Raw genomic sequence first — 27960 nt, forward strand, 5'->3', positions numbered from 1 at the left:
CAGGGTGATTAAGAGACCCAAAATAAAATCATATTTCTGGACATAAAGTATGGAAAACTACACTTAAAAAAGGGCAAACTCTGTTACCTGGCTTGTGCCTACTCTATTGATGGCGTATCGTTTGCAATTAAATATTTACTGGCGAATTTAGAGAGAAAAAGTACCACAAACTCGTGAGAATCCTTCTCTCTATCCGTAAGACTCTTTCGTTGCTATGAAGACTGCATTGTATCTGTATGTTGGGTTCAGCAATATCCGCAGGAAAATAGTTTCACGGTTCGTAACACTGTTGATATGTAAGATTGTCAAAATCATATGAGCATGTAGAAAGCTTTATCAAAGAACTACGTATGGCTTAAAATCTGCGATTCGATGCTATCTTGATCGAATCATTTTTTCTAGTCATATTGTGACACAAACAATGCTTAAAACTTCATTTTCGTGATGAGAGAATTTCAGAGAGGAATATTGCCAGACGGAAGGGCTATAAACGGAAGTCGTGGTGGTCCTGGCCACTTCCGACGAGATAAGGAGGCCGACGCTCTCATTATCTCGGAAGAAATGAGGAAAACAGTAAACACACTGCATTTTTCTCTCTTGATAGCGGAAAATCTTGGCCGCAGACAGCAGCTAAGAAGACATACCAATAGTAAAATTGTTGCCATCTTTTTCTTCTCATCCTCTCCGTGGCGTCTACCGTAACTTTTAAGAGGCAGAAGCAGAAGGATTTAACAGTTACGGATACAGAAAATACCCAATGGGGGCGCAAAATATATCTTGAATTACTATTACTTTTATCATTATAAAAAATTAATCAATTCACATGCAAAGTTTAAGAAATTTTGAATTAAACTGATTATACCCACATACAAGACAATGCTATACTATGATATAAAAGAGTTACAATTGTGGTTCTGTAATGTTCGGAAATTCGGGCGGCTCCGAAAGGGGGGCGCTCGCCCCCATATGTATCCCCGCCTCTGCGATTTAACTTGTCTCAAAAATGAAATACATTCATAGAAAAAGAAAACCGAGCACAAAACTACGAGTAGATACAGGAAGCGTGATTTTTTTTACATTTCTTAATTATGCCATTCTGTCTAGCGCTTCACCCTAGATTAAAACTTATTTTACTTATTTTATTATTTACAAAGATTAGTCTCCATAAAGCTTTTTAGGATAAGTGGATATAACTCAAACCACAAGCATAGAAAATCACCTTTGAAATTATTATTAAAACATTATGATGCAGCACTACCGTAAAACCAAACACTTCAATCAGTGGAGTACCGCCAGTTGATTCAAAAATTGATATTGTATTTCTAGTTCATTAGGATCCATTTATTCCCGATGGTAAAGTAAAATACAAAAAACTTGTCAAACCTAATGTTTTAATAGATCTTTTTCTGCCGCCTGAATGATAATCACAAAAGAGAACTACATTTTAAAGTACTGATCAAGAAAAGAACTCTTTCAATCCACAAGATGCTAAGGGTACTTCCTCAGAAGTGCCGTCAGATGATTTGCATAAAGGGATGGAGAGTGCGAAATATCACTTCAGCCAGGAATGACTTGATTTGACTACTTTGAGACGGCAATGATTAAATTACTTGAAGAGAAGAATTTTCTTTCTGGGAGGAAACATGTTCAGAATCCAAAAAATAATGCGAAGAATATGAAGGGTACTTCAATATGAATAATTTTCTATCCTATTTAACGTTCAACATATGTCCACCGCTTGCCTCTTTTTCTTCTGTTTTTCTAAAAAAAATTGTAGAGGATTGTGCTCATATTTCTCCTCGCGAATTGAGTTATTTACTACAATTCCATCTCCATTTCTTTTGTCACATGAATATAAAAACCACGAGGGATTTATTACTAGGACCTCCTCGGATCTTTGAAAATAAAAATGAGCTACATCCCCTCCTCTTTAAGACGGATTTATGGTGCGATATAACTATCAATTTTATGAATAAGGTATACACCAATTAAGAAATACGGACGGGTCCCTGAAAACGTACACCAAATGGCTACGAGAGAATTATAGCCCCACAGGGAGAATAGCCGCAAGGCAGGGGCAAATCGTTAAAGAGTTGGCCGAAAAGCGAAAGTGGATTCCGCCGTCACCTGCGGGGGGTCACTTTCATTTATCACGCCATGCTCCTACTGCTGATGAAGTTTGTAAAAATAAAAAAAAAAACAACCGTGCACTACTTTATTTCCAGTTCTATACGTTTTTTTGCGAGAATACCTTTGTTGGAAAACTGCAAGCCTGAATGATTGCAGGAAAGAAAGAATTCTCAAAAATCATTCCCGTGAAAAAAATTTCATAATTTTCTAACGCTTTTCAGCCCAGTGATCATAGAAGTAAGGAAACAATTCATCAGATGCTACAGATGGAGTATGTTTCTCTATGGAAGCGAGGCTTGGACGTTGACAGCAGCAGAGAAGTCAAGAGTGGAAGCATTCGAAATGTGGTGCTACCGAAGAATGATGAAGATACAATGGATTGACCGTGTGAGTGACGAGGAAGTGCTAAGAAGAGTGGGAGAAAAGACAAGCCTCCTAAGAACCTTATGCAGAAGAAGGGACAACTTAGTTGCACACATTTTGAGGCACGATGGTCCGATGAAGACAATCGTTGAAGGACTAGTGGAAGGGAAAAAGGGCAAGGGACGGCCCCGAATGAGTTATATAGGACAGGTTATAAAGGATGTAAAAGAGAAGAAATATGTAGCATTGAAAAGATTAGCGGATAGGAGAGAGAAATGGAGAGCTACGTCAAACCAATCTCAGGATTGTTGAATAATGATGATGATGCTCGCTGAGAGTGAATATATGGAAAAGGACTCAACGAATGAAAGTATAGGTACAGCAACGTTTTCCACGTAGTTTCATGTAGTACGAGGGTAATTAGCGTATAATTCCATTATAAACGAACTGTTTGGTCTAAATCTAAAAATAATACAAACGTTAAATGTGACTGAAAAGGTCCGCACTAGTGTCTTTCCAAGGCCGACGATTACGACTTCGGTCACGATGTGAGCGGGGCACTCGATATATTCGCGAGTATCTGAGCACGTCACGTAACTACTTTTCGAGTTATCAGCAATTGAATACAGAAAGTGGAATATCAATGGGTTATTAAAATAAAAATGTTACCAATATCATCATAAAATAACTTGAAAAGTAATAGTTTAATAACATAGGGATTGAATCGTCCCTCCCACGTGTACCCTCATTAAACTATCTACATAATATTGTTGGGTATGACTTATAAAAGCAAAACTTCTTTCACTAACGTACGCGATAAGTATTCAGCCAGAATTGTGCAGTCAGAGCGGATCCTCCAATGGAAAGGTAACATAAATTTTCGCGCCAACTTCGACTTATTTACAGCCACGAGAAGTGTTGTACGACCAAAAATCAGCTTTATACGTGGTACATACATATACACACGGGTTAGTAGCAACGTATTCATAATTACCTCCAATACCTCCATACATCAACAAAGTATGCTTTAAAAGCATAAAAATGGAAGTTTTGAATAAAAAATGATGGTATATATAAAAAAAACTCTTGAAATGAAATCTTTGAAATAAAAAAAATGGCCAAATACAACCGCAAAGTTCACCATTCACCCCATGAAACAGTGAGCAATATTTTTATTAAATTTATTGATTTATTTTAACTTGGGACAATAAACGCAGCCAAGCTGACACAGGGTGACTGTTAATAGTGGTAATTTGAATTACATTTCAGAGGACAGTACTGTAACTCTTGACTGATTGCTGGCATATTTGCTGTATTAATAAACTTTCTTTAGTTTGATAATTTGCGCCGCTAGCACGGAGCAGTATAATCCACTAATTAGCAGGTAAAATTTCAAATTTGAGATACAAGCAAATTCTCTACTCTTGTATCCCCTGAAAATTTCAGAATGATAACTTAGGACGACGCATATATCACAATCGACTGGTCTAATTTTTCTAACGGGTTACTCACTTCAATTTAACGCTATCATCTTGAATATTTCACAAATTATAAATTGGACCCTTTAAAAAAAATTGCTGTATCTCAAATTAGAAGGTGCTACCTCGGATGCAAATTATTTATACATGAGATGAAGGTCAATGTCGAGAAAAGTATGATAAATACTCAGAAAATTACTTGATGACAGATGCGACTTAAGTTTTAAACATGCAACTTCAGGAAAAGAGCAATCGAGTGGGAAAGCGTGATGAGCCCTTTCCCAAGGGCGGGGCCTGATTCACTCGCGGGTGTATGCAGGCCTCGGAAGCGAATCCTAATCGCAGTTCCACCTTTCGCTCGTCGCATTCCCCTTTTGTTGAATACGCGCGGGACAGGGGGTTCGAAGTGCGTGTAACGCGTAGAGAGAGAGAGGTCTCTCATCCCTGTGCCCGCGTGGTTTGCGCATCATCCATTGGCGATCGATAAGTGGAGGACCACGCTCTCGGCCTCGCTGCCTCTCCGTGCCACACCAAGATGACTGCAATAGACGGCGGGCGGAAGAAGGGCCCGCCGCCGCGTGCCCTAAGTAATCACTCTTGTGTTACTCCAATTATTAACCGGATATTACTCTAATGGTTGCGTAACAAGCCCCAGATTAATAAGAATCTGTTCTATTCTACCACCTACGTGAACACAGGACCGCCTGAATTTACACAGAATACTCACGTGATTACATGAATTCTCTCGTCATTCCCTTCGTACCGAGCAAATTCTTCCAATATCACCCGAGCGAATATGGAGTACTCAAATATTACACGATTTTGTAAACGATTACATGATTATCCGTATACAAACGGATTACTCATATGATTATCAACGTAAATCATTATTTTAATAACAATCAAATAAAATCATGAGTACTCGGTCGAATACTACGTGGTCCAATTATTACATGAGCACGACCAAATGAATTCAATAATAAATAAGGAATAACATCCCAACCAGGTTCCAGACTCGTGTATTCATCAAGGTATTCAGGTAATCGACATTGAATTTATTCCAGGAATCCTTATTGAATGAAATCACACCACAATCCGAGAACTTGACTGATATGGTAAGAAGCGATGCAAAACATGAGTGATAAGTTTGCTATCTCATTTAAACCATAATAAAAATAGTTCTGGGGGGTCAATTTTTAAGAACGCCGCCACATTTCTTTCCACCCAGCATGTGATAACATGTTGACTGCATAGGTCGCCTATTCTTGATCATCGGAATCCGTCATATTATTCCTTGAATATCCGGTGAATCTCCATAGTATCTCCCATTTATTTTCTGAATGTCGTTCCTCGCAAGGCCTATTCCACATTCTTCACTCTATCACGGTTTTCACTATCCCATCTTGCTTTTTCAAAACCTCCACATTCTCTTCCTTATCTCCTCACTCACCATGCCTTTCTCGCTGCATAACTCCTTACACACTCCTATCTCGCATTCTCCATTCCTTCCACTTTCCTCATGAGTCCACGTTTCCGCACCGCAAGGTTTCCTTCTCCAGATCCTACTCCTCGCTAACCTTTCAGTTTATTTTTACACCACCATCCTCTCATGACCCTACCCACGAACGCCTCTTTTGGTAACGCTACTCTCTTCCTGAAATTCATACTCCTATTTCCCCTAGAGTTAAATTTCAACTGAAAAATCCGCAAATAAAAGTTTCTCAGTCGTCAATATGGTGTTAAAAAATACTACAAAGTGAATAACGAATGAAAAATTCGCATCAGAAACCACCTTTCGTAAAGGTTAAGAGCACGAACATAAGTCCATTTTAAAGGGGAAATGTTAGCGAGAGGATTCCACACACTGGAAATGAAGGAGAAATTCTTTGAATATTGCCATAATCGTATGATGAGCATCAGGTAACTTATTATAAGGTGTTACGCATGAGGAAGGCATTTCTGAGAAGGTGACAACTAATATCCAACAAAACGATAAAATCATTTTATGAACATATGAACTGCCGATGCTAAACCTTGAACTGGATTTTTGAGACGGTTGCACCTTAAAAAACCTTATATTTTACGACAAATACATCCCACTTCAAAATTTATTGTAAGACACGGTCTCCGGCGTTACTTTGTGGAACTGTTTCATGTTAATAATTCCAATGGCATAAGGAAAGCATGCATAAATCTATATTCAAGATAGAGAGAACATTAAAATAAAGAATATGAACCGTACGATTTAAAAACACCAATTTGTAAAGACAAACGTTTTGTCTACGCACATGTCAAGTTGAAATCACCGACATTTAGATGAGACTGTCTATCGTTGCCACGGTTATAACCCCGAAGACGATGAAATCGAAAGAACGGTACTGTATAAATTGCACATCTTGGCGGAAGCGTGGGAACACTATACTACGGAAAGACACGCTAAACCTCAAGCATTGTTAAACTAAAACAATTTTACAGTAAGCTCACCTGAATTTTCACCCGTTCCTAACTGCCAATGCCCAGTTACTACTCATTCTTACTACCTACATTTATCTATATTTCATTCGTTGTTTCGGGCGTGACTCCATGGAATCGACTTGACATAATGAAAAACAAAGAACAATGAAATTCCACATAAATTTAATATTATACGACCTCGGTATCGACGCGGCACGTCCCTCATTTGGTACATTTGCATCGAAGATATTTTTGAAGAATAATTAGAGTACTCGAAGCAAATGCACCAGATGATGACGTCCGAGTTGAGACCAAGGACGGACAGTATACTGTATTCATGTGAAATTACTAAGTTTTTTGCATTTCATTATATTCCAACATGGAATTTCCCTTCCATTTTCTCCGATATACTTGATAAATCCGTTCTGCCTCAAGGTAATTTTATTCATTACCATTGTATCCAAAAACAATCTTATACCTTAAGCTTTGGATTTGTAAACAAAAATGCATGACCAACACACCTGATCTTACTCCCTGGAACTGGATCCCATCCCACGCGTACGAAAACACTAAAGTTTTTTACTCGATAATCAGCAATGTTTTCGAAATGAGCCGCGACGACAGCGCCGCTCCTCCACCACACCCGCGGAGGTGCAGTGAACCGCCGCATATTGTAGAAAAGATCTCACCACGCAGGTCTCTCTCTCGCCCTTTAAAACGTCTGGCCGACGAATCCTTGGGTCAACGCACGCTCCCCGACCGAGGCGAGACGGGAGCGCCAACTCGTCTATCGGATACGAACATCACCTCGTGCCATACGCCACCCCATATCACAGGGATAGATAATCTATTGCAGATGCTATTTATTAAACACGAAAGAAACAGGTATATGTGGCCCTGCCGCCTTATATTTAATTTGGTGGGGACTAAAAGTAAATGACTCAAAAACTAAGTAAATGCATTTTACGAGAACTCAAAACAATACGCTCCATACAAATACGAAGACATAAGTTCGATAGAGTAGACCTCTTTAAATACTTGGGAGAAATTATTTCGCATGATACCCGAGAAGAAACTGAGATACAAAATGGAATGAAATTAGCAAACGGGTACCTACACCCAAACATAGGCGGTTCCCATAATATAAAAATAAGAAAGCACAAAACAATAATCTACCCAGTATTGATCTGTGTCAGAGATGTGAATGTTAAACAAGAAAGGGGAGAAAACATTGATAATATTCGAAAATAAGGTTTTACGCAAGATATATGGGCCCGCTCATGAACTTGGGAGGTGGAAAAGAAAATTCAATAAGGAAATCGGATAACTCTACAAGAGAAATGATATAATTGGTGAAATTAGGGGAAGAAGAATAAAATGGTTTGGCCACATATTGAGAAAAGAAGACGGAAGTAATATGAAAGAAGATCTAAAAACAAAAACAGATGGACGAAGACCGAGAGGAAGACCAAGTAAGAGATGGTGGTATCAACTAAAATTTGATTTGGCGAAGGTTGGAGCTTCAGAACAGGAAGCAACGGACATAAAGAGATTAACGGAAATTGTTGGTACAGCTACATGTCAAAAAGGGCATAAGTGGCCCTAGGAGTGAGAGTGAGCATACGTAAAAAAAAACGTTAACGTAGAGAGTAATGCTTATTAAAATGAACGTTCAGTACTCGATGCAATACCGACGGCACTGATATTGCCTCTCAAACTAGCTTAATAATTTCTCGTGGTCACAATCTCGATTTAATAATATTATCACTCGCTGCCCAGGAAATATTCAGATTGATTGCCGAGAAAAATGTCAGAGTTCCCACTCAAACTAAATTATAACTTTCACGGTTTTTTCCAGGTTTTCACGGTCTATGACTACGGAATTATGGGCAGAAATATTGATCACGAAACAATCACCGGCCGCACGCTAACTAAAAATGTAATAAACGCGACAGACGCCGCGAATGCAAACGCAGCAATGAAGGTGCTCTCTCTCATGACGTCGCCTATCTTTAGTCAAATTCAGGTCTGGCTAAAGGTTGTGAGTGTAATGGAGGGAGCAGGGAAGTGAAGAAGTGTCCGATTTTTCGCCAGGGTAAATGAAAAAGAATCCGGTTACCGGTCTTCCAATCACAGGCTTAAGGTCAATGTGTCGTCATAGCATACGGACTAATAATAGGGTGGTTTCCTATTATTTTTTTATTGCCTAAATCGAAAAATTAATACACCTGGAGTACGTATTTCACGCATTTAGATTTTTAAATGACGATATCTATTTTTCGTGATTAAATGAAAAGTGAAAATTTTCAAGCGCACGAAAACGCGACGCGTAAGTATGAATGCCGGGAAATCTCTCCGTGAGACTTATTTCTGGTTCCCGCTGCCCCCCTGTGAGGTGACCTTGAGGTGAGGTTTAGCGCTGATACGACGCAGGCTACTGGCGGGTAGCTGAGTACCCTGCTGGCTGGTAGCGTTTGTCTTACATAAGGATTGTTAATACCTTATCAAATGAAGGTAACTTTCCGACCTTAGCCAGTTTTAATAAGTGATTATTAAGACATGTTTCCCTGAGCTCTACGCCTCATGCATGCATTGGTAACCTCAGACGATGTATAACTCCTATCTTCTCCTATAGAAACTAGGTCCCTGTGACGTCACGTGGAGTGGCATCGCATGGGCGCCAATCTGGCCCTTTTCAAATGAGGATAAAAATGGACCATTGCCATTCGTCTAAACCGCTATTTCTAAAACGAAATAATTTGTACATTTTGAATACACTAATGGTGGGTAACGAATCGCAATCAATGCTTTTCGTTTTCTTTGATGAAGGAAACTACCCTATTGCGCTTCAAATACACGTGTGCAGATAAATGCGCGGACAGCGCCCGCACGTGACTCGGCCTTGAAACATTATCGAAATATCGATTTTTCCTTTGATCTGTCAATCGTAATTCTACAATCAAGTTTGTGGGTTTTTTAAAGGGTTTTACCACGAAATTCACGGCTATTTCCAGGTTATTTTCACGGTTTTTAGGTTTTCGCGGTTGAGTGGGAGCCCTGAATGTAATTATTAAGCCAAAAATATGATTTTAACACGGTCGTAACTGCGAAGCGTAGGAGAAAATCAATTGCAGACACAAAATACTTCTTATATCCAACCATCCAACATTTTAAAAAACCACTGCTACACAAATTCTAAAACATGGCACACCATGGTGGTGCTGCCCCCCCCAGCCCCCTAGAAGCAAAATTCGCAAAAGTCATTAAGCAAAATCAGTACTGAATTGAAACGAAAGTATTCAACAAATTTTCTTTAAACCCACGAAAAATGATATGTATTAGTATAATATATGTAACTAAAATAAAACTATTTTTTCAAGGAAATAATCTCACAAATCCCATGGCTGATCTGATCATATCAAGCAATTTCTTTAGCAACAAATGCATAGTACAATAAGGAATTTTAAAGGTGTATCACTTGGCATGTCTTTTCACGTTGTGAATAGCAGTCAATTTTTCTCGTGTCAAAAACTATTTTATCATAAAATTTGAGTCCGATCGGACCAAAACTGAAACATTTACGAAGGAAAGTCACACACCTTAAAATATAAGGAGAGTACGTATAGCCTCGTTATTCGCCATGATATGTGAATCGCTTTAAATTATGTACTTCCAAAACCAGATGCACACGTAGGGATGCCCATCTCCTCCGAATACTGGTGGTTTCCCCCGAAACTACGATGTCATATGACTAAGTTTGATGGAAAATGTAAAGTATAACAGATAACCTGCGCCACGTGGGAAATGCAGGAAATTTCTCATGAGTGTCAAGTAGATACGAACAACAGAAAGAGCGACTACTGTGGTGATCGTCTCGAAAGAAGAAACTGCCAGCACACATGGTGTTAATCCTTGGGACCCAGCTGGACCTAAACCCATCTCTGTTGGCTCGTCTACAGGGGCGGATCCAGGATTTCTTTCTGGGAGGGGCACAAGCAAGGCCGTATCCAGGATTTTGTTCAGGGGGGGGCACAAGGATACCTTGTTATACAAAACGAACGAAATTATAATGGGACCGTATTAAAAATCTATCATATTTTTAAGGGTCTGGGGGGGGCACGTGCCCCCGTGCCCCCCCCCTGGATCCGCCTATGCTCGTCTATACTAGTTTATAACAGTAAATTAATTCACAATTATTTCACCTCGCCTTTTGGCACTTGCAGACAGCATCGAATTCTATGACCAGGATTGAAAGAAGAAATAAGTAGGATATCAATTTTCAGTACATGGCCCCAATACAACAAACATCCAGTCGATTGAAAATTTCTAAAATAAATGTTTCAAATATTAGTCTGTAATTAACCACGTTATTTCTTGATATAGGTCGCCATAAAAATGCATATGCAATCTTTAATCTTACTTTTAAACGAGGCCCGGGAACAGATTACAATGGCTATTACATATTTCTTACACAAAGAATTGGAAACGCAGGAAATAATTTTAGAGGAAGCGTATCATCTTTCTACAAAGCCTTCAACACTATGTAGCAAAGCGCAGTACAGCTTTAAGATATGGGCCTCTCCGGCGGGAGTCAAATTCAAGGGCAATTACTAAGGGCAACAGCGCGGATTCGATAAATTAAATAATTCATTCTACCATGATCGGTATCCTCACTGGCCTCACGGCACGCTATTGGGAAATCTTATTCACCTACTCTTAGTTTAGGACGGAGAGGAAATTTGATCTGATACCCACTGCTCAGTCATTATGCTGAATGCAGTTCATTTTTAAGTGTGGACGGGGACGAACTGCTTCTCGACTTCTAAGTCACGAAAAGTCAAAGAGGAACGAATAGCACGAAAATAATACGTACGCGCTCGTGGAGCGGTTTTTTCATACTTGTACTGTAAAATAAACATGACAAAACCAAAAAAGCTGTTAAACCTATCATTTCGCGGCACTTGATATTGAGATTAAAAAGCGCCACGCAAATGAGTCTCGGTACAGATATATTTAGAAAAAAACAAATAGTTGCGGTATCTGCAGATGGATCCTCCTCGGAGGCTTCTTCGGCCGTCAATAGAAACTACCCTCCGTTCGATACTTAAGTATTCCCCAACAAAAACTCACAATTAAATCGTAGAAATGGTGCCAACATAATACATACCGAATTATCTTGTGTCCCGGCACTTACTTAACTTCATCAGGGTACACCGGTGAAGCTGCTTGCAGCCGAACCCCATGGTCGATTTCAATGACAAGGTCGTCCAGTATACACCAATCCGGGGGTAACTCCAAATTCAGGGTACCTGAAGCCTATGCTAATTTAGGAAGCTGTTAACTACGAAATACTTTAAGTATATTTCTCCTATGCCAACCAACATTGTACAGCCTTAGCAAAGTAAACTTCTAAAAAACTGCGTATATTAGATATTTCGTCCGAATCAGGGTGAAAGCGGTTGACCTTAGGATCCCCTCAGTCCTGAGAAAAAAAGGCCACTCCCAAGGGTCGCAATGAGATTTGCTTACCTTAGCTGGCCAACCGCAGCTACAGCCAAATCCTCGCACGAAATACAATAGGCTCTGGCACTCCTCCTCTGTAACACCTCATGGCCTTAATCGAAGATTTCTATTTTCCAATGTCGCATTTAAATAAAATAAAAAGAATAACTAAATCCAACCGACCTTTTCTAATTAGCATCAACCAACCGCATCCATCAATTCCATCTTTTTCGTATCGACACCAACCAAATAATTTACAAGCTCATTACTCGCCAAGGTCCTTTATGCACCTAACCTACGGCATCAAACTTGTCTAAACCACAATTCACCCAGTGACGCTGAAGTACACACAATTAGGGCAGAAAGGGAGAAACGAAGGGGTTATATATAGGTCTACGCAATAAAAGTTACTCGGAGTAGGTACCCCTACATTCTTCATATACGAAACTAGAAAAGAATGACAACATATTATGAACTAATACCCTAGCTTATAAAACATGGGACGCGTGCGAATGATATAAATACATATTAGTTCAAATTCACTTGGACACCTTGATGATCGAGATTCAAAATATTCTTCAACATTTGCATTCAAAGGGATTGACCTTTGCTGCAAATTAAATCTAGTTAACGACCGGCAGAAGAGAACACTAGGAACGCATATGGACGAGAATACTGGACGAAGGTCAATCTAGGCAAACATTGTGGGAAGTAGTTACGGCAGGCTATGGTTTAACCTTGAAGGGATCGGCGCTGTGATGCACCTTCCATGCCGCGTACGACTCGTAAGATATCGACAGCGATTGACAGGAATTAAGAAAGTACATAAGCGACAAGGAAAGCCAATAAATTAACGTGCGGTGATAGCAAATTGTCCTTCAAAACGAGGATGTGGACCTGTAATGAGACACTTCAAATGCAAGACCTACTGCTGACCTTTCCAACATGAGGCTTCAAACTATAATTCATTCAATGTATCCGTTTACCCAATATATGGAGCAAGACAACACATCGATCCCCTTATTTCTAAACAACACTTACAATAAAGCAATTCACGATTGCAAACAAGGTGCTATCTCAGATTCACAAACAATCCTGCAGGAAAAGCCTACGCAAGGCACCTTTTCATGCTATGTTTATCCACTTCAACTAGGAAATTCGGCAGGCACTGCACCAAATGACACAAACAACTTATTTCTTGAGTTTTTTATTGGGGGCCCTGAAGGGGGACAGTACATTCTTTCAATAATCATGCAAAATCAAGGAATTCAGCAGTCACTAAAAATCAGTACAGTAGTACAAAAAACGTATAAACCCAGCAAACTGATCTCAAAAAGTTGATTTGTAGAAGTTGTACAATTGGCACACGAAAACTCTTCTTCAGCCCAGCATACGTCGACAACAATTAGGGCTGTTTTCCTTTATACATACATAACCGACTTAAAAACGTCATTTCAACCTACGCCAGCCCATCAACTATATTGCTTTTATAAAAAAAATTCGCCAGACACGTCCACATTCATAGTCACCTATCAACCATCACAAATACTTCAAAAATGTATCCAAATGCCGCCTCATAAATACACTTGATGTTATATCCCTTCTCTGAGGTCTTTCTCATGGTAATACCTATGAAAAGGCATGGCTGTTTCTACCCTCATCTCCCAGTGAATACTAGTTAGCCATGTACGAAGACTAAATCAGCTGATAAGTTGAGCCCCTAAGGGAAAAGAGGAAATCAAATGCAGAGTAAATGAAGGGCTGAGGCTTGGGTTTGTTAAATATACCATCAATCAAAGTAAAATAAATGCCTCACTACATCAAAAAAATGTGCACTGGTAGGGCGAAATTTAGACGCATTACGCAATCACCATTTCAGGGACACTTTGACGGCGACAGCAAAAATCTTCCATACGCAATCGAACAAACATTACCCTCCAAACATATATTATATATATGATATATTAGGAACGCACACACAAACCACAGATATATGTTTTATTAATCTTCATCTATTACTTTCCCAATTAAAAAAAAAATATCAAAGAGATCAAATCTAAAGGAAAGTTAAAAATTTAGAAACTGCCTCTCGATAGTTTAATGTTCCCCCAAAATCACGCACTAGAGCCTGGTTAATGGAATTAAGGCCGTGCGGATGCTAAAACCCAAAAAATTTACACCACAAACTTCATACAAAAAATTTTACTACTTTTTTTTTGTTTTAAATTTCGTGGTTTGCAAGCAAATTTTGTTTTCATCTTTTTCTTGATATATTATATAAGGCTCACGCAAATGAGTCACGATTTATCATAATTAAACAGAAATTTGCCAGATTCCACCAGCATTTAACATAGCACTTCCTTTTCATTTAATGAGCATTGTTGGAAATATCTCCATAATAATAATTATAATAATAATATATTCTTAAATGGCATTACTTTTTTTCACTCTGTATTTAAAGGATTCCTGCAAAATCTTTACATTTACATATAAAAAAATTACACCATTCATCACAGTGCATGCTAAAGAAAAAGGGACAATGGGCACAAAGGAGCGTACAGGAGCCTTTTCTTGCGAGATGTCATGGGGGGTTGGGGGGAGAGAGAAGGAGAGGGAGAGAGAAATGCAGATAAAGGAGCAATGGCAGCAAAAGCATCTTGGATTGTAGGAACACAAGCATCAATTCCCCTTTACATCCAAAAACCAACCACCCCATCAAAAAAACTCCCAATTAACTATACATCACAACAATTCAAGTAAACAGGATTAAATTAGCAATATGGATCCATCACATTCCTACAACCCGAGGAAAAGAACGTTTACCACTGCCACATTTTTCCAGAGAATCAATGGGAATACCGTCATTAAAAAAAATATACAAATGACCCCAGGAAGAGCACACAGAGGAAATGCATTGGATCGAGGTGGTGTTGGGAGGGTCATAAAAGGTAGCCAGATCTTAAACAAGTGGGTGGTCAACATGACAAAATCAAGTCAACCAACAGAGACAAATGCACGGCTGCCCCAGTGAAAATAACCTTACCCCATTGCAGGGTAAAAGGAAGTGTTCTTATTTTCATTTGATGTTAACCTTGAAGTCTGAAAAATGTCTCTTGGAAAAGCATTCTCTCATGTTACAAGAACTGGAATTTACTCTTGACACAATTTGAAGCTTTAACAAAAAAACATGTAAATTCTTCTGACTTGATAATAATTAAACAATCGATTCAGCCACCAAGAGCCACTGTGAACCATCAAAACTGAACGGAAAAAGTTCCACAACTATCTCCAGCGCACATTTTTCCACCATCCACTGGTCGTTGAAAATTTAACAACAAACAAAGATATTTCCAGCAGACTCTCGTCACCAAACCAGCACACACTCCACTACCACAATGGGCCTCACTCAAGATGGATTTCAGCATGACGACAAGGCAGAAGGACTAGAAAAACTTTTTTTTTAACTTTGAAGGATCACAGGACAGCCGGAGGGCAGGTGTTGTGCCACAAAATTCCAAACACTGTCATCCACACTCCCATCCACCCCAAAAGAATCACTTTCCTGGATCCTGTGTGGTGGAGTCGACCCAATCACATCGCCCCCACACCCTGGCCCTCACGCCTTTCTCCCCAACACGCACCTCATCGGAGGACCCCCGTTAATCATCCTCAACCTGCCATCACTTGCAGACAGTTCCCAATTCAGCTCAGCATCGCCACCAAAGCCAGAGCACTTTCCGGGAAATAGGACGAAGGAGGGGGGAAAAGCATTAAACAAGGGAGGAGTTGGTGAAGACGGTGGAGCAGGCATTTTTTGTTTTCGAAAAAGGATTTCACAAGGGAACAAAAAAAATAGTTCAAGATTTCACTGGACAAGTTTTACTCCTCTAACTGAACAATTAGCCGGAACCATAATGCACACACATTAACTGTTCGCTGTATTGGAAAAAAAATCTCTCTCCCATTTTTTCTGCTTTTTGAAGTTTTACTCCGAAGTTCTGATGCTTTTTAAATTCCACTCAACCTGGATTCTGCTTGTGTTACCAGGTAAACAGCCCTAAATCACTACCTAGAAAAAAGAACAACACCAACGTAAACACCACAAAAAATGTATACCTAGATGGAATGCACTATGGAAGCAAGTGACTTGAAGATGATAAGACAGCCAAATTTGCAGATAAGTGAGTCCTGAGACATCCATATTTAACCAGACTCAGTCTGGGATTACAGAAAGAATTTTTCCATCTACCAAAGTGATCATCTGAATAACTTTCAATGCTAATTAAGGTGTATGGAACATATTACAGCATGTACATTAAGGAGAGACAACTCACTGCTGAAACATAACATTAACCACTAATGAACCAGTATGAAAAATTGAAAAATAAAAAGGAAACAATGAAAGCAGAGGAAAGAAGTGCAATCATGCATGAGCATTCCAGTCAGTTTCAATCCAAGAATTTCCAAAGAAAAGATACTACCAGTGGCAAAGACTATATTTTAAAACCAACTAAAAACACCAAATGATCACTAGATGTCAGGCCAATGAAATGAGGCAAGAACTTTCAAGGTTGAGCAATTCTTTTATGAAATTTTTAAGGACTAGACTGACTACAGAGGTACGCCAAACAATGGTTGCAATGTAATCCAAAGGTAGTATCCAAAAGTGTAAAAAACAGCTTTCCTCCTAAAAGCAGGGTACAGGAAACTAAGCCCAAAAATGCTTTTTCTGATAAACAAATCATAATTAGATCTACATCAGAAAAAACACAGTCTTGAGTAATTCTTTTCATATGTATTTCATGCTAGCAAGTCTCAAGACTTAGGAGGACACCAAGTTCAAACACCTCATCACAGAATCTATAGCTTATTGACTCATGGGAAAATCTCCCTAAGAACTGACTACCCTGATATAACTAGCAAGGAAACGATCCAGGATCATAAATCAAAGCAGTCAGACACATGCTAATGAAGGCACTATTCCAAATATTATAAAAATTACCTATTAAGAACAGAATCGTACTAAACTGAACTTACCTCTAAAACCCACAAGAAACTAAGTAATCCCCTAGCTTTTCCACTACAGATGCAGCCTGCTGTGGCTGGATGGGATCCTCATAAAGGGACACCACAACAGCTGAAACACATGGCACAATAAATGAATATTAGAAACACAAGTTTTACACTAAATTTAAGCACAAAAATCAAACAATCACACCAAATAAATGATACTTCATCACCTTCCTGGTACATAAATAAAAAAACTGAATTTTCATCATTAGGTGGATACTAAACCAATTCTCATTATAGATATGGCTATCATCATCAAAACTTGCTGCAAGCAAAGTAGAACATTTTACTGACTAGTAATGACTATAAAACATTGCGTAAGAGCTGATAGGGGTACAATTGAAATTAACAGCCAACCAACACAAACTTGGATAATTATATTAGATAGTAGAACATTAATGTAGAAAAAAATTGAGAGTATACATAAAAGTTTCAAAAAATTTAACACCACCAAAGTACTAACTACACAAAAATAATGACACCCACAAAAAGTTCCAAATTTCAAATAACCGTCAAGTGAAACTAACCTTGTTGTGTTTTCATGCAGTGAACTCCAACTTTCCCAAGTTTGGCCCGCACCACTCGATCTGTGCCAGAGAGGTAAATGTATCTAGTGCCCGACAACGTCACTCCAGATGATGTTAGAAGATCCTGCTTCTCAAACCCTTGAACTAGCTTCGTCAACTCCTCTTTCCCCAACTGCAAAATAAAATTTCACTTGTCAATACAGGCAACTGAGACAAAAAGTACCAGTACAGCTGCACCTCTTGTACAATGGACACAAAACATAACGGGACACAAACAAACATTATAATTTTACAGACCAGCAAAGTAAAGTGACAATGAAATGCAGATGATCACCGTGACCATGCCACTTACGTCATCTCTAACGTTGGCTATCAGCAAGTGAAAATGCACAATTCAGCAAGCAGACTAACCAACTTAAAAATTCTGAAGGTTTTGGGCAGTTAACTCATACAGACAAAACTTTACACCAGCAACAAACCAGTAAGCAGTCGGAGTAACTTTCCCAATGGAAAACCAATTATTTCAAAAGTATCAATGGAACGCTTTCAACGCTATCACAAATTCCACAAAGGAACACTAAATAATCACAGATATTTCAAAACACAATAGCAGTGAGGTACATTTTAAGTATCAAGACCAGTGACGTATTTATTAAAAAGGTTATCAATTTGCCTTCTATAAAAATTGTAATGTATGAAAAATGTTCTATGTAATATCCAGCCTTTTCCAGGTGTGCCGATGAATGAGTATTAAAGAAGAGAATTCATTAGCAGTGAAAACGAAGTAGTGACAGCTGCAAGGTTTAGGAGTTGATTGAGGTAAGATTAATTATATGTGGAAAAAAGATGCCAGTTAATGGGAGATACATTCACAAACAATGCAAATGAGAACAGGAACATAATCCTACAAATATCTGGTACAGTCATAAAAAATAACAACTACACGAGCAAAAACATTTACCATGAACAAGCTGACTGCTTCAAAGATTGCTTTCATAGAAATAATTTTTCAAAAGCTTCATCAGCCTTATTCTAATTTTTATACTTGATAATTAACTTAACATAAAATGTGAGCAGCAAATATTAATGCTTATCCTTTCAATCAACACTTGCATTGAAAATTATCTATTGCACTTGTCCACTGATAACAATTTTGCAAATTTCGATTAGTGCCAAACTACTTAACAACTCACTAACTAAATATACCCTATCTAGAAGAATGGATGTAAAACCAAGACAAATACCAAGTGAGCATATGCCAAATGAACTCAAGTACACAATAGAAAAGAGAAAATGACACATTGTCATTATAGGTTAAAAACAAAATTCAAAAGACAAACATGACAAGAATGAACGTCTGTATTTAACCCTTTCACTGCCACCTGGCCAATATAACGGCCATCGCAGGTTGAGTGAAAACTGCCAGGGGCCGATTTATCGGCCCAACATGCTTGACTTTTTTTCGTGATTGTGGCATTTTCAACAGTAATAATTTAAGTAAACCCTCATAATCTATGTATGATTATAAGATTTAAATATATTGTAATTATTGGGAAAAAATTTAGATGCACATATTATATAAATTTAAATAGCTGAAAAATTTTAAAATCTGAAATTCTGCAAATTCCGGAAAATAGCCTTTGAAGTGCTCACAAGGGCTAAAAGGGTTAAATCACCAAAGGCAAGTCACCTTATACCATCATTGATATCAGGGCAGCGATAACAAGCTATACATCTAAGCCTAACCATCTTTTATTCTCCTAGAAAAGGAAACACTTAAAGACACTTCTTAAGGAGTCCGAGAAATGCAGTTGTTTGCAATCAGTGCCAATGACAACAACAGAATTGAGCAAGATCAGGGTACCTAAATGTCTACATCTCCATGTTTCAAGATACATAATAACACCACAAATCTAAAAAGACTCTTAAACATGCGTATAATGCTAAATTGAAATTGTGATCCTGTTTCTTGAAAACAGCTGCAAAAGTTGCTACTCCCTTTCGAACTTTTATCACCAAGTCATGATACAATAATAAACCTTAAGGTCATATGACTAGTATTACTTCCATGACATTATAATGTATAGTTGAAGTATTCCATTGTACCATATCCACAGAATGGCCAACATATTACCGGTCTATAGTGGTGGAAGGAGGGTCAAGTCCTCACCTGCCATATGAAAGGTCAAGGGTTCAAGTTCCACCTGGGTAGTAAGCCATAATTCAGTGCATGGATGTTTTATGTTAACCTTTATTACTAACTTGTTATAAACCCTCCATGTAAACAGCCAATACTGGACCGTTTTCAGTGGCATCAAAATATTACTCAACATTACTCTCGAGCTAAGGGGCTAGGACAAAAATTAAGAGGCTTAACTATTAACTTAGGGGGTCCAATTCATTGAACATGCACAAATTAAGATTAGAAAAACCAAGATTTCTGACAAATACTTCGCTTTAAAAAGTAGCAAGGATTACAGGGGAAAATAGGATATTCATTGAACCACCACAAGTACAGAGCTGGATTGAATGTAAAAGACAAAACAGGTAAAATCATCTTAACTTGGATTTGAAAGAAGATGTCAAAGTCAAATATTCTTAACCAATTATGCTACTATGTTACCATCTCAAAAATGAGATAGATCACTTCAGGACCAGTGAAATTTACAAGCAAAAGAGCCCTTTGCATTGATATTTACATTAATGTAAGGTGGTATCAACTAGTGAGCTCGCATGTTAGGTGACATAAGTACTACGGGGTGACGTATATGAGGTGTACCTTGGTGATTTTGCTTCTAACAAAGTTCTACTTTGAGAAAATAAAGCATCTAAAAAGACCCTAAGACATCAAACAGAAATTATGAGGGCAGTTTTCCATTCATAATAAATCCTTCCATCATGATCACTGCATATAAAATCGAGCAGTTATATAAAAAGTCATCGTTAGGATACACAATTATTAAATTCAAACACCATTAAAGAAATAGTAATCGTATACTTTACAATAATTTTCACTTAGAATCAATAATTTGCAAATAGAGCTTGTTTAGGGAGAGGGTTGAATTGAATCTGTGGGTTAATAGTCAGCATAGTTGTCTTCCTTCGATTAAAAGCAGAAATGTTTTAATATCCAGTTAACTGGATGGTTAGAGGGTCTGATAACTTTCTTAGAACTTCTTCACTAGCCATCATATCGATATAAGTTGGGCAGGAAGGTTACTTCTATATGGATGCTAGTGTTTGTATAAACTGGTCACAATAGAGGACCAGATGGTCCGTAATCTACTTAAAATAAAGACGATCCTTTTAACCCACATTAAGGTTTAATCCACCCGCTTTGTTGCGAAAAAAGCGGAGCTACAAAGAAACGAGGGGACAACATTACCCACATGCACACTACCCAGCCTTAAAACCAAGGGCCAAGCACCAATACGAGCGACAACTGGATAAAAAAGCATTACGACGCGAACCGTTAGGAATAAGAGGAGATACGCGACCTCCAGCTTATTACAAGAACGACCTTCAGACGGTAGGGAAAGCAACAATGGTCGGCGGAGTGTGAGAAAAAGTCTACAACGTGGGACGATTGTGAGAAAAAGCGAAGAGCCGGGCGGGAAACACCACATGACTGCATCCCAAGAGTATAATACGAAAAGCGCGGCCTCTCCCGCAGCGAAGTAGAATCCGGGGAAGGCGCGAATGAGATGCGGAGGGGGTACGAGGGAGGTCACACTTGGACGCCGTCATTGCGTCACACGGCGGCGACCGACAGACAGACACCACGTGCATCGCCGCTCCTTTCGCCCCTACACCACGCCGCGCCCGGAGCACCGCTGCCTCCAAATAAGAGCAAGATGTACGAGGCGGGGAGCAGGAGGGAATGTCTTCTCTCATTCAGTATCATAGCACGGCTGAAGCGATACAGGGAGAACCCGAAGTAATTTATAACATTTACTTGCTATCTGTGATAAAAACGATGCCGGTCAACTATTTACAAATCGCTTTTCTCGCAAGAACGAGCACGGAACATGTTGGTTTACACGTTCTCGTATCCCGACAAACGCATCTTTAAACCCATTATATTCATTCATTCAGTAATCCCAACCTTGTTATAGTTCACTCCTTAATTTCTCACTTCTCGAAGACAGATCCTTCAGTACCAGACATTCTTATTTATCTGCTCAAAAAAACTGATCCCACGGTCTTCCACGGGGCTCTTACGCTTCATTTTACCCAAAAACCTCGCGTAATTTCTCGCGTAAGTCCTAAGGCACGACCTATCCGCAGGGATCTTTCCCACAATTCTCTTTCTTCTACAGGGCATTGTACTTAATAATGAAAAGTAAGGGAAGGCTGCATGGTCTAACGCATAAATTCAAGGTAATTACCAACAAGTAGAACGGAGAAAACCACGGCGATCTTAACATTACACATTCAATGGTTTCCTTCATGCCACCTTTAAAATACACGACTGTAAGACCAACTGCTTATCTTCAACACATGACCCAACCATACATTGCTTCGTAAGAACTATCCTATTAAGACTTCTCCCACCTACGGAGCCTCCCCCACCGGTGCTCACCAACTGAACCTACCCATTCTTCCACACGAATCACAGCAATACCTAATTACTTTGTGAGACTAGTCTGACGAATCGAAATCTTACGCTCCCGTACTCATAACACATACTCGAAGATTATTGTATAAATACGAAGAAAAAAATCCACCCATTCGACAAAACTTAAACGACACATTTTTTTCTAAAAAATCTAAGCTACCCACTGCCATGCGAGGGGAAGCAAAGGAAAACTACTTCGGCGACATTAGGCCAATGCATACTAATCTGAAAAAAAACTCTAATGGCCGTTTTACGCGGGGCACGTTGCACAATCTGAAGTGTGTGCGAAGGCGCAGTCAAAATTGCGTCGTGTAAAGCGGTGAATTGCTAGAACAAATGCGAGAATGCGCGGAGAGGAAATAGCAAAATAGCCCGTTCTAATTTCATTCATGCATCCGTGCAATTCCACGCCATTTTATAAATTAATGCAGTTCTAACCTGCGCAATTCCGTGCCCCGTGTAAAACGCCCTTAAGAACTCATACACCGCAATACTGAGGACTGCACATCCAACATTACTGACGGCATATCTGCACAAAATCGAATAACGATGCTTACAATGCAATTGAGGGATCGAGGCAAAGAGTAAATATTTTGTCAATCGCAAAAACATCCGACATGTCAATAGAAATCGTATGATACCTGTAGGTACTTAAATAATATGGACAATTCTAAACTAAATGCAATGTAGTTGAACGAGTTTCATTATTAATTTTACACCTGAAAAAGATGTATCAATATTGAAAGCCGGGGAGAGCTAAATTTATATATTTTTAGAAAAACGCACCACTATCACAATAATTACGAATCTTGCGGACACGGTGCAAAAGACGAACACCGATAACATATATCAGCATAGTGGTAACATCTAATGAGGTAGTCCAAAGGTTCTCGAGGTAAATCCGTCAAGTCGAGGTAAATGGAAACGCTCGATTCTTTTCATAAACCTGCAACGATGACGTACGTACAGTAAATGAACCGTGAATCCGTCACGGCCATGAAGAGTGAAAGGGAAAACGAGGGTGTATGCCTACCAGACAGACATGCAGCATAACTCTTCCTTTTCCCACCACGTAGTCGAATGCAGGAGAATATTGACAAAGCGGGTACTCACACTAACGATCAACGAAAGTCTACATGGAGCAAGCCAATTTCACTCATCGACAGAACTTGTTCCGGCGCTATACGCTAAGTTACTCCTCCTACTCGCCATTAGGCCTATAATTATTATATTCACCGTACCAAAAAAACCGTTTTATTCCTCGTCTACTTCCCTCTAACAGCTTTCATTCGTAAATGCAAGCTCCAACCACAATTCTCTATCTCTCTCTCTTCAAAAATCGCATTTCAATGCCATAACGACATAATATCCCAATTCATTCCTATTCAAATTCTTAGCTTACGAATGAATACTTCCTGCGAATCAAAACGCAGTTGTTCAGACCTTCACGGCGACTTGACAAAAAGAAGACCTCATAAAAATGATAACACCTAAATACCTCATTTTCCGGACGAAATTTTCAAGTGACTTTTTACTATAACTTTCAATTTAACGTCCAATAAACATTGAATGCTTAGTAACATCAATTCCAATTATAATTATTATTCGAACATCGCCCAAAGTAACGTGAAAACATTAGCCTCAAAAACGACAAAGCGGCGAACGCCTACATAAAATGTGACCTTCACCTAGTTTCCATCAACAAAAAGTGGCTACGGAGCTTAAGGCCCACAATCATTTCATTCAAAAAGAAGAATAATCGTAAGACCAACTTAAACCAGTAGCTATCCGTGACCTCAAGTATGCGATCATACTTGACCAATTACCTGCCTTCAACCGCCACCAATTAGAGCTAAACCATCACATGCTTGGCAGGCCACACAGCTAATTCCTTAAGGTCATCGCATTCCAGCAAGAAATTCGGGATGATAATATTGGGTACAACGGTCTATCCTTAACAACGTAACCTATGCCAAGAAATGTACGGTTCAAACTCGCCATGACCAACAGTGGAACATTTCAAAGGCATAATGAAGACCCATGATACGTTTACAACATTATGAATGGTGATTTGATCCACAGAAATCACCGCGCGTATGTTAGTCTGGCAGATCGAGCAAGAAGCCTTCCGGGCAGCATTCTTGGGGATAGGCATTGCAATAAATGATAGGTGTATAGCATAACACTATGGCGCAATACATACTAGGTTCTTTTCGTATCCATCGGCAGGGTTAACTGGGCTCGGGCAAAAAGAACAAAATTCTTAACTATGCTATGGTAGGGCCAACTTAATTTGTTTAGCGACCCATCCGCACTTGCAACCCTACGTCATTCCAAATTAACGGATAGCTTAGGAGAAATTTGATTTGGTAATATTATAGAGATCAAAATTCATTTCCCTCTTGCTTCACAGGGTTTTCTTCCTTCCTAACCAGTGGCAGATCCATTGAGGGGTTGGTGGGCTAAGGGGACTGTAGTCCCCCCCTTGGATATCCAATTTACAGTAGATGGAATGGTAATTTTGTTCGGACCCTCACTAATCCTGGGAGGTTACCCTCTACTTAGCCCCCCTGATCCTTGTCCAAATCCTGGATCCGCCTCTGTTCCTAGCCATGACAATATCGAGCAATCTATCAATGCAAGAAGCTACAACGGCCTATCAACAATTCACAAGCGACATACGCCCAGTGAATAATGAGGAATAACTCAACGAAGGAGTAACCAAAAAAGAGCAGTTCAGTTCTACCTATTCCTAGAACTAGATAAGGCAACTGACTAAATATTAAAATCAAATCCAAGGCGGTTTTTTTATACACCTCGATGAGAAAACTGTACGAGCGTAACCACCGTGGGCAAATACGTATTTCAGTTAATGTCACGAAAGAAATAATAAAACGGCTCAGTTTCAACCTCGGGTATAACCAGAGCTTCACATCTATGCCTAGACGGATCAATGTATTAAATATGCAAGATCCTCATCTTCACTTTGGGGTTCTGCGTATTCCAAAATTTAAAACACAGACCATTACTTTGCACGATAAATAGGAGATGAGAGGTAACGAGTGCTTTCAGTACCTGCACATGAAGTATTCGCCAAGGGCCTTGGCTTCAATAAAAGCGGTGTTTGCATTGCCTCGTTGCAACTGCGAAACCTTAATGCCATTAAATTGGAAAGTCGTACCAGAAATAACAACTTCATCAACATTTACTTCTAAGTCATGAATAAAACGCATTGATGGGAATTCACTACGAAGCAAAATGCGCTGCAGACATGCAATTTTAACGTCATATCCACCGAGTCGTGCGGAGACCCCTCGGGCAGCTCAGTGTGACCTCAGACAGCCCGATGTAGGCCAAGTCACCGACCGTCGGAAAAAACCTTGCCGCCACGGTGAGACACGACCGACCACTCCTCGACTTTCCGACCTCCTTAGAAGCAGATGAGTGTTCACGTTCCATCACAAGGGGCTCGAATGATCGAAAATCGGCCGCTGAGGGGGGTCTGAGATTAATCACCAATGACTCTCATCTTAGGAACGAAATTACATGACTTTGCAAGGCTACAAAACATTCCTCTGCAATTACAAAACCATCTGTTAGAACTGTCAGGAATCAAAAGTAAAAGTTAAAAACAAAGTGACCGAAAACTTGGAAGGACGCGATGGAACTATAAATAGCTATAAAGAAAACTTGCACGCTATCCGAAAAAAATAATTTAAAAAGCTCCATTAAAATTAATCCCAGAACTTTTTCCTACATAGAAAAATATCCTTTTTGCCAAAAAATCCCATTTTTAAGTTAAGATTTGATGCCATGTAACATCACATAATTAATATGAATGATATACCGGTTTAAGTAACTTCTATTAACTGGAACAATAGCAGATCGATTACAATTAGTAGTATGGGTGGTGAAAAGTTATACTATTTGTTAGAAAGTCCTCTAAAAATACCTTGCTGGTCGGTATTTCCTTTTGTACAGGTCAGTGCAAGTAAATGATGGGTAACACTACCGTGTAACACCACCCAAAAATTAAGAACGACCAGAGTAATTCGGGCTTTACCCATTACTTTTACCACTGAGTGAAGCACAGTTATTGTATAATCTTACACTAGCTAATCATGAAGTCATAAGTATTATAATGGTTAAATTTTAAGGAATACCAACTCTGGCCTCATTTGGAATTAACTTCACACCAATAAAACGAAATACAAACTGCCAAAGCCCCCTAAATATGGGAAAACAAGGTTTTTCATTGATGACAATATTTAATGGACAATAAATATTCACTATCAATACAATGTTTATCGGATCAATACACAGCTTAATCACGAATCAGACCTGACTTAATTCATCATGGATAATGATAAAGCGGTATACCACAATACCTTTTATCCACAAATGGACCTCAAATGGCAAGGGACTCCTTATAATGGAGTGATGAACGATCACCAACTCAATTTTTTTAATCTGACTAATACACAGGCTAAGGCATCCAATGGATAAATTCAAAACATAGTGTAAATTAATGATACAAAAATCCTAATAAGTAACACTAGCATGACAGAACTGGGAAATGCTGCGTACCGTCCCTAACACAACCGAAAACAATATTGGATACGAAAATGAAGCTGGCTGTCTATATTCTTGGATTATAAAATTCATATATACAAAATTAACATGAGGCAGGTTACATCTAACTTCAATAATGCGTCATGAAATCACAATAGCGAATTTGAACCCGAGGAACACCTGGAAATTTTCAACCTGTTGGCATTTCATGGTTTCTCTCGAAACAACTTCAAATAAAGAAACAATTTCAATCACGCTCATAGTTTCTATCGCGTACTAACGTCAAGATATAATTTACGACAGCTTTTTTCCTAATTTCTCCGCGCAGAGCACTAACTTCAGTCCAACGGTAGCGAATAAATTATAAAAGGTATGTGTATGAGCGATAATTATCACAAAAAGATGCAAAATACGCCTCAAAACACTCGAGAAATTCGACGAAGCATGTTTCATCGACGAGAAGTGATTCATTGGCGACCACGTCGTTTCAACGCCGCCATTTTGCTACCCACAACCGGGTAGAACAATCGCGACCGTTACCGAAACCCGGCAAGAAATAGGTCTCTTAAGTGAAAATTAAATTAAAATGAATCTGCCATCGTTTACTATACAGTGAAAAAACCTTATTAACACGGGAGATATCGAACTGCAATACATAAGATCGGCCCGGTAACCGACCTGCCCACACCCTTTTCCTTATCTAGAGAGGGGAGGCAGCACGAACATATCATGAAAATGCAACATGTTCGAAAATTACTCCAAGCCCATATGCGGAGATAATTCGACGCTAACTGCCCAAAATTCACCACATAATACTCTTAGCATTGCGGAACACACGAAAATCAACACAACTGATGCGAAGTGTCAGTTCACATCAATACTCCCGTGATCAGCGAGCATGGTGGTCACAAACACTTCTTGGAGGCTGTACTTACTTCGAATCCTTCCGATTTCGCCCAAACATTTCCATCTAATCCAGCGATTGCAGCCTTAGTAACACATTTAGATGCCAGCAACTGCTTATCGACGTAATCCTGCCAACTCATGATGTTCCTCAAACGGTCAAACCCTGCGACACACAAAGCAAGTGACACCTACTTCAGCCGGCCACTACTGATGGCTGAAAGAACTAGTGCGCCCTCCGCCGGCGGAAATTCTAATATCGGTATTCCTACGCGGGGACCATTTTTCCTCAAAGACAAATTAAGAAACATAATCCCTGATTAGGTAAATACCACACAAGTTT

General features: G+C 39.2%; 1 protein-coding gene across 1 annotated transcript; it reads right to left on the reverse strand.

Annotated features, from left to right (window-relative positions):
- Positions 1–13118: 13118 nt before the first annotated feature.
- Positions 13119–27860, reverse strand: LOC124168489 (profilin). Its single transcript, XM_046546794.1, has 4 exons — positions 27650–27860; positions 17525–17696; positions 16965–17064; positions 13119–15996 (listed from the first exon to the last, which is right to left on the reverse strand). The coding sequence occupies exons 1-3, from the start codon at positions 27758–27760 to the stop codon at positions 16967–16969; spliced, it is 381 nt and encodes a 126-aa protein (XP_046402750.1). The 5' UTR covers positions 27761–27860; the 3' UTR covers positions 13119–15996; positions 16965–16966.
- Between the last annotated feature and the right edge of the window lie 100 nt (positions 27861–27960).

Source organism: Ischnura elegans, chromosome 11, assembly GCF_921293095.1.
Source record: "Ischnura elegans chromosome 11, ioIscEleg1.1, whole genome shotgun sequence".
NCBI lineage: Eukaryota > Metazoa > Arthropoda > Insecta > Odonata > Coenagrionidae > Ischnura > Ischnura elegans.

Excerpts from the sequence above, each read along its gene's own strand:
- LOC124168489 (XM_046546794.1), bottom strand. The coding sequence starts at position 27,760 with ATGAGTTGGCAGGATTACGTCGATAAGCAGTTGCTGGCATCTAAATGT. Across the intron at positions 17,697-27,649 it reads CGAAATCGGAAGGATTCGAA|TTGGGGAAAGAGGAGTTGAC; the intron begins GTAAGTACAGCC and ends TTTATTTTGCAG. Across the intron at positions 17,065-17,524 it reads CTGCATGAAAACACAACAAG|CTGTTGTGGTGTCCCTTTAT; the intron begins GTTAGTTTCACT and ends CATGTGTTTCAG.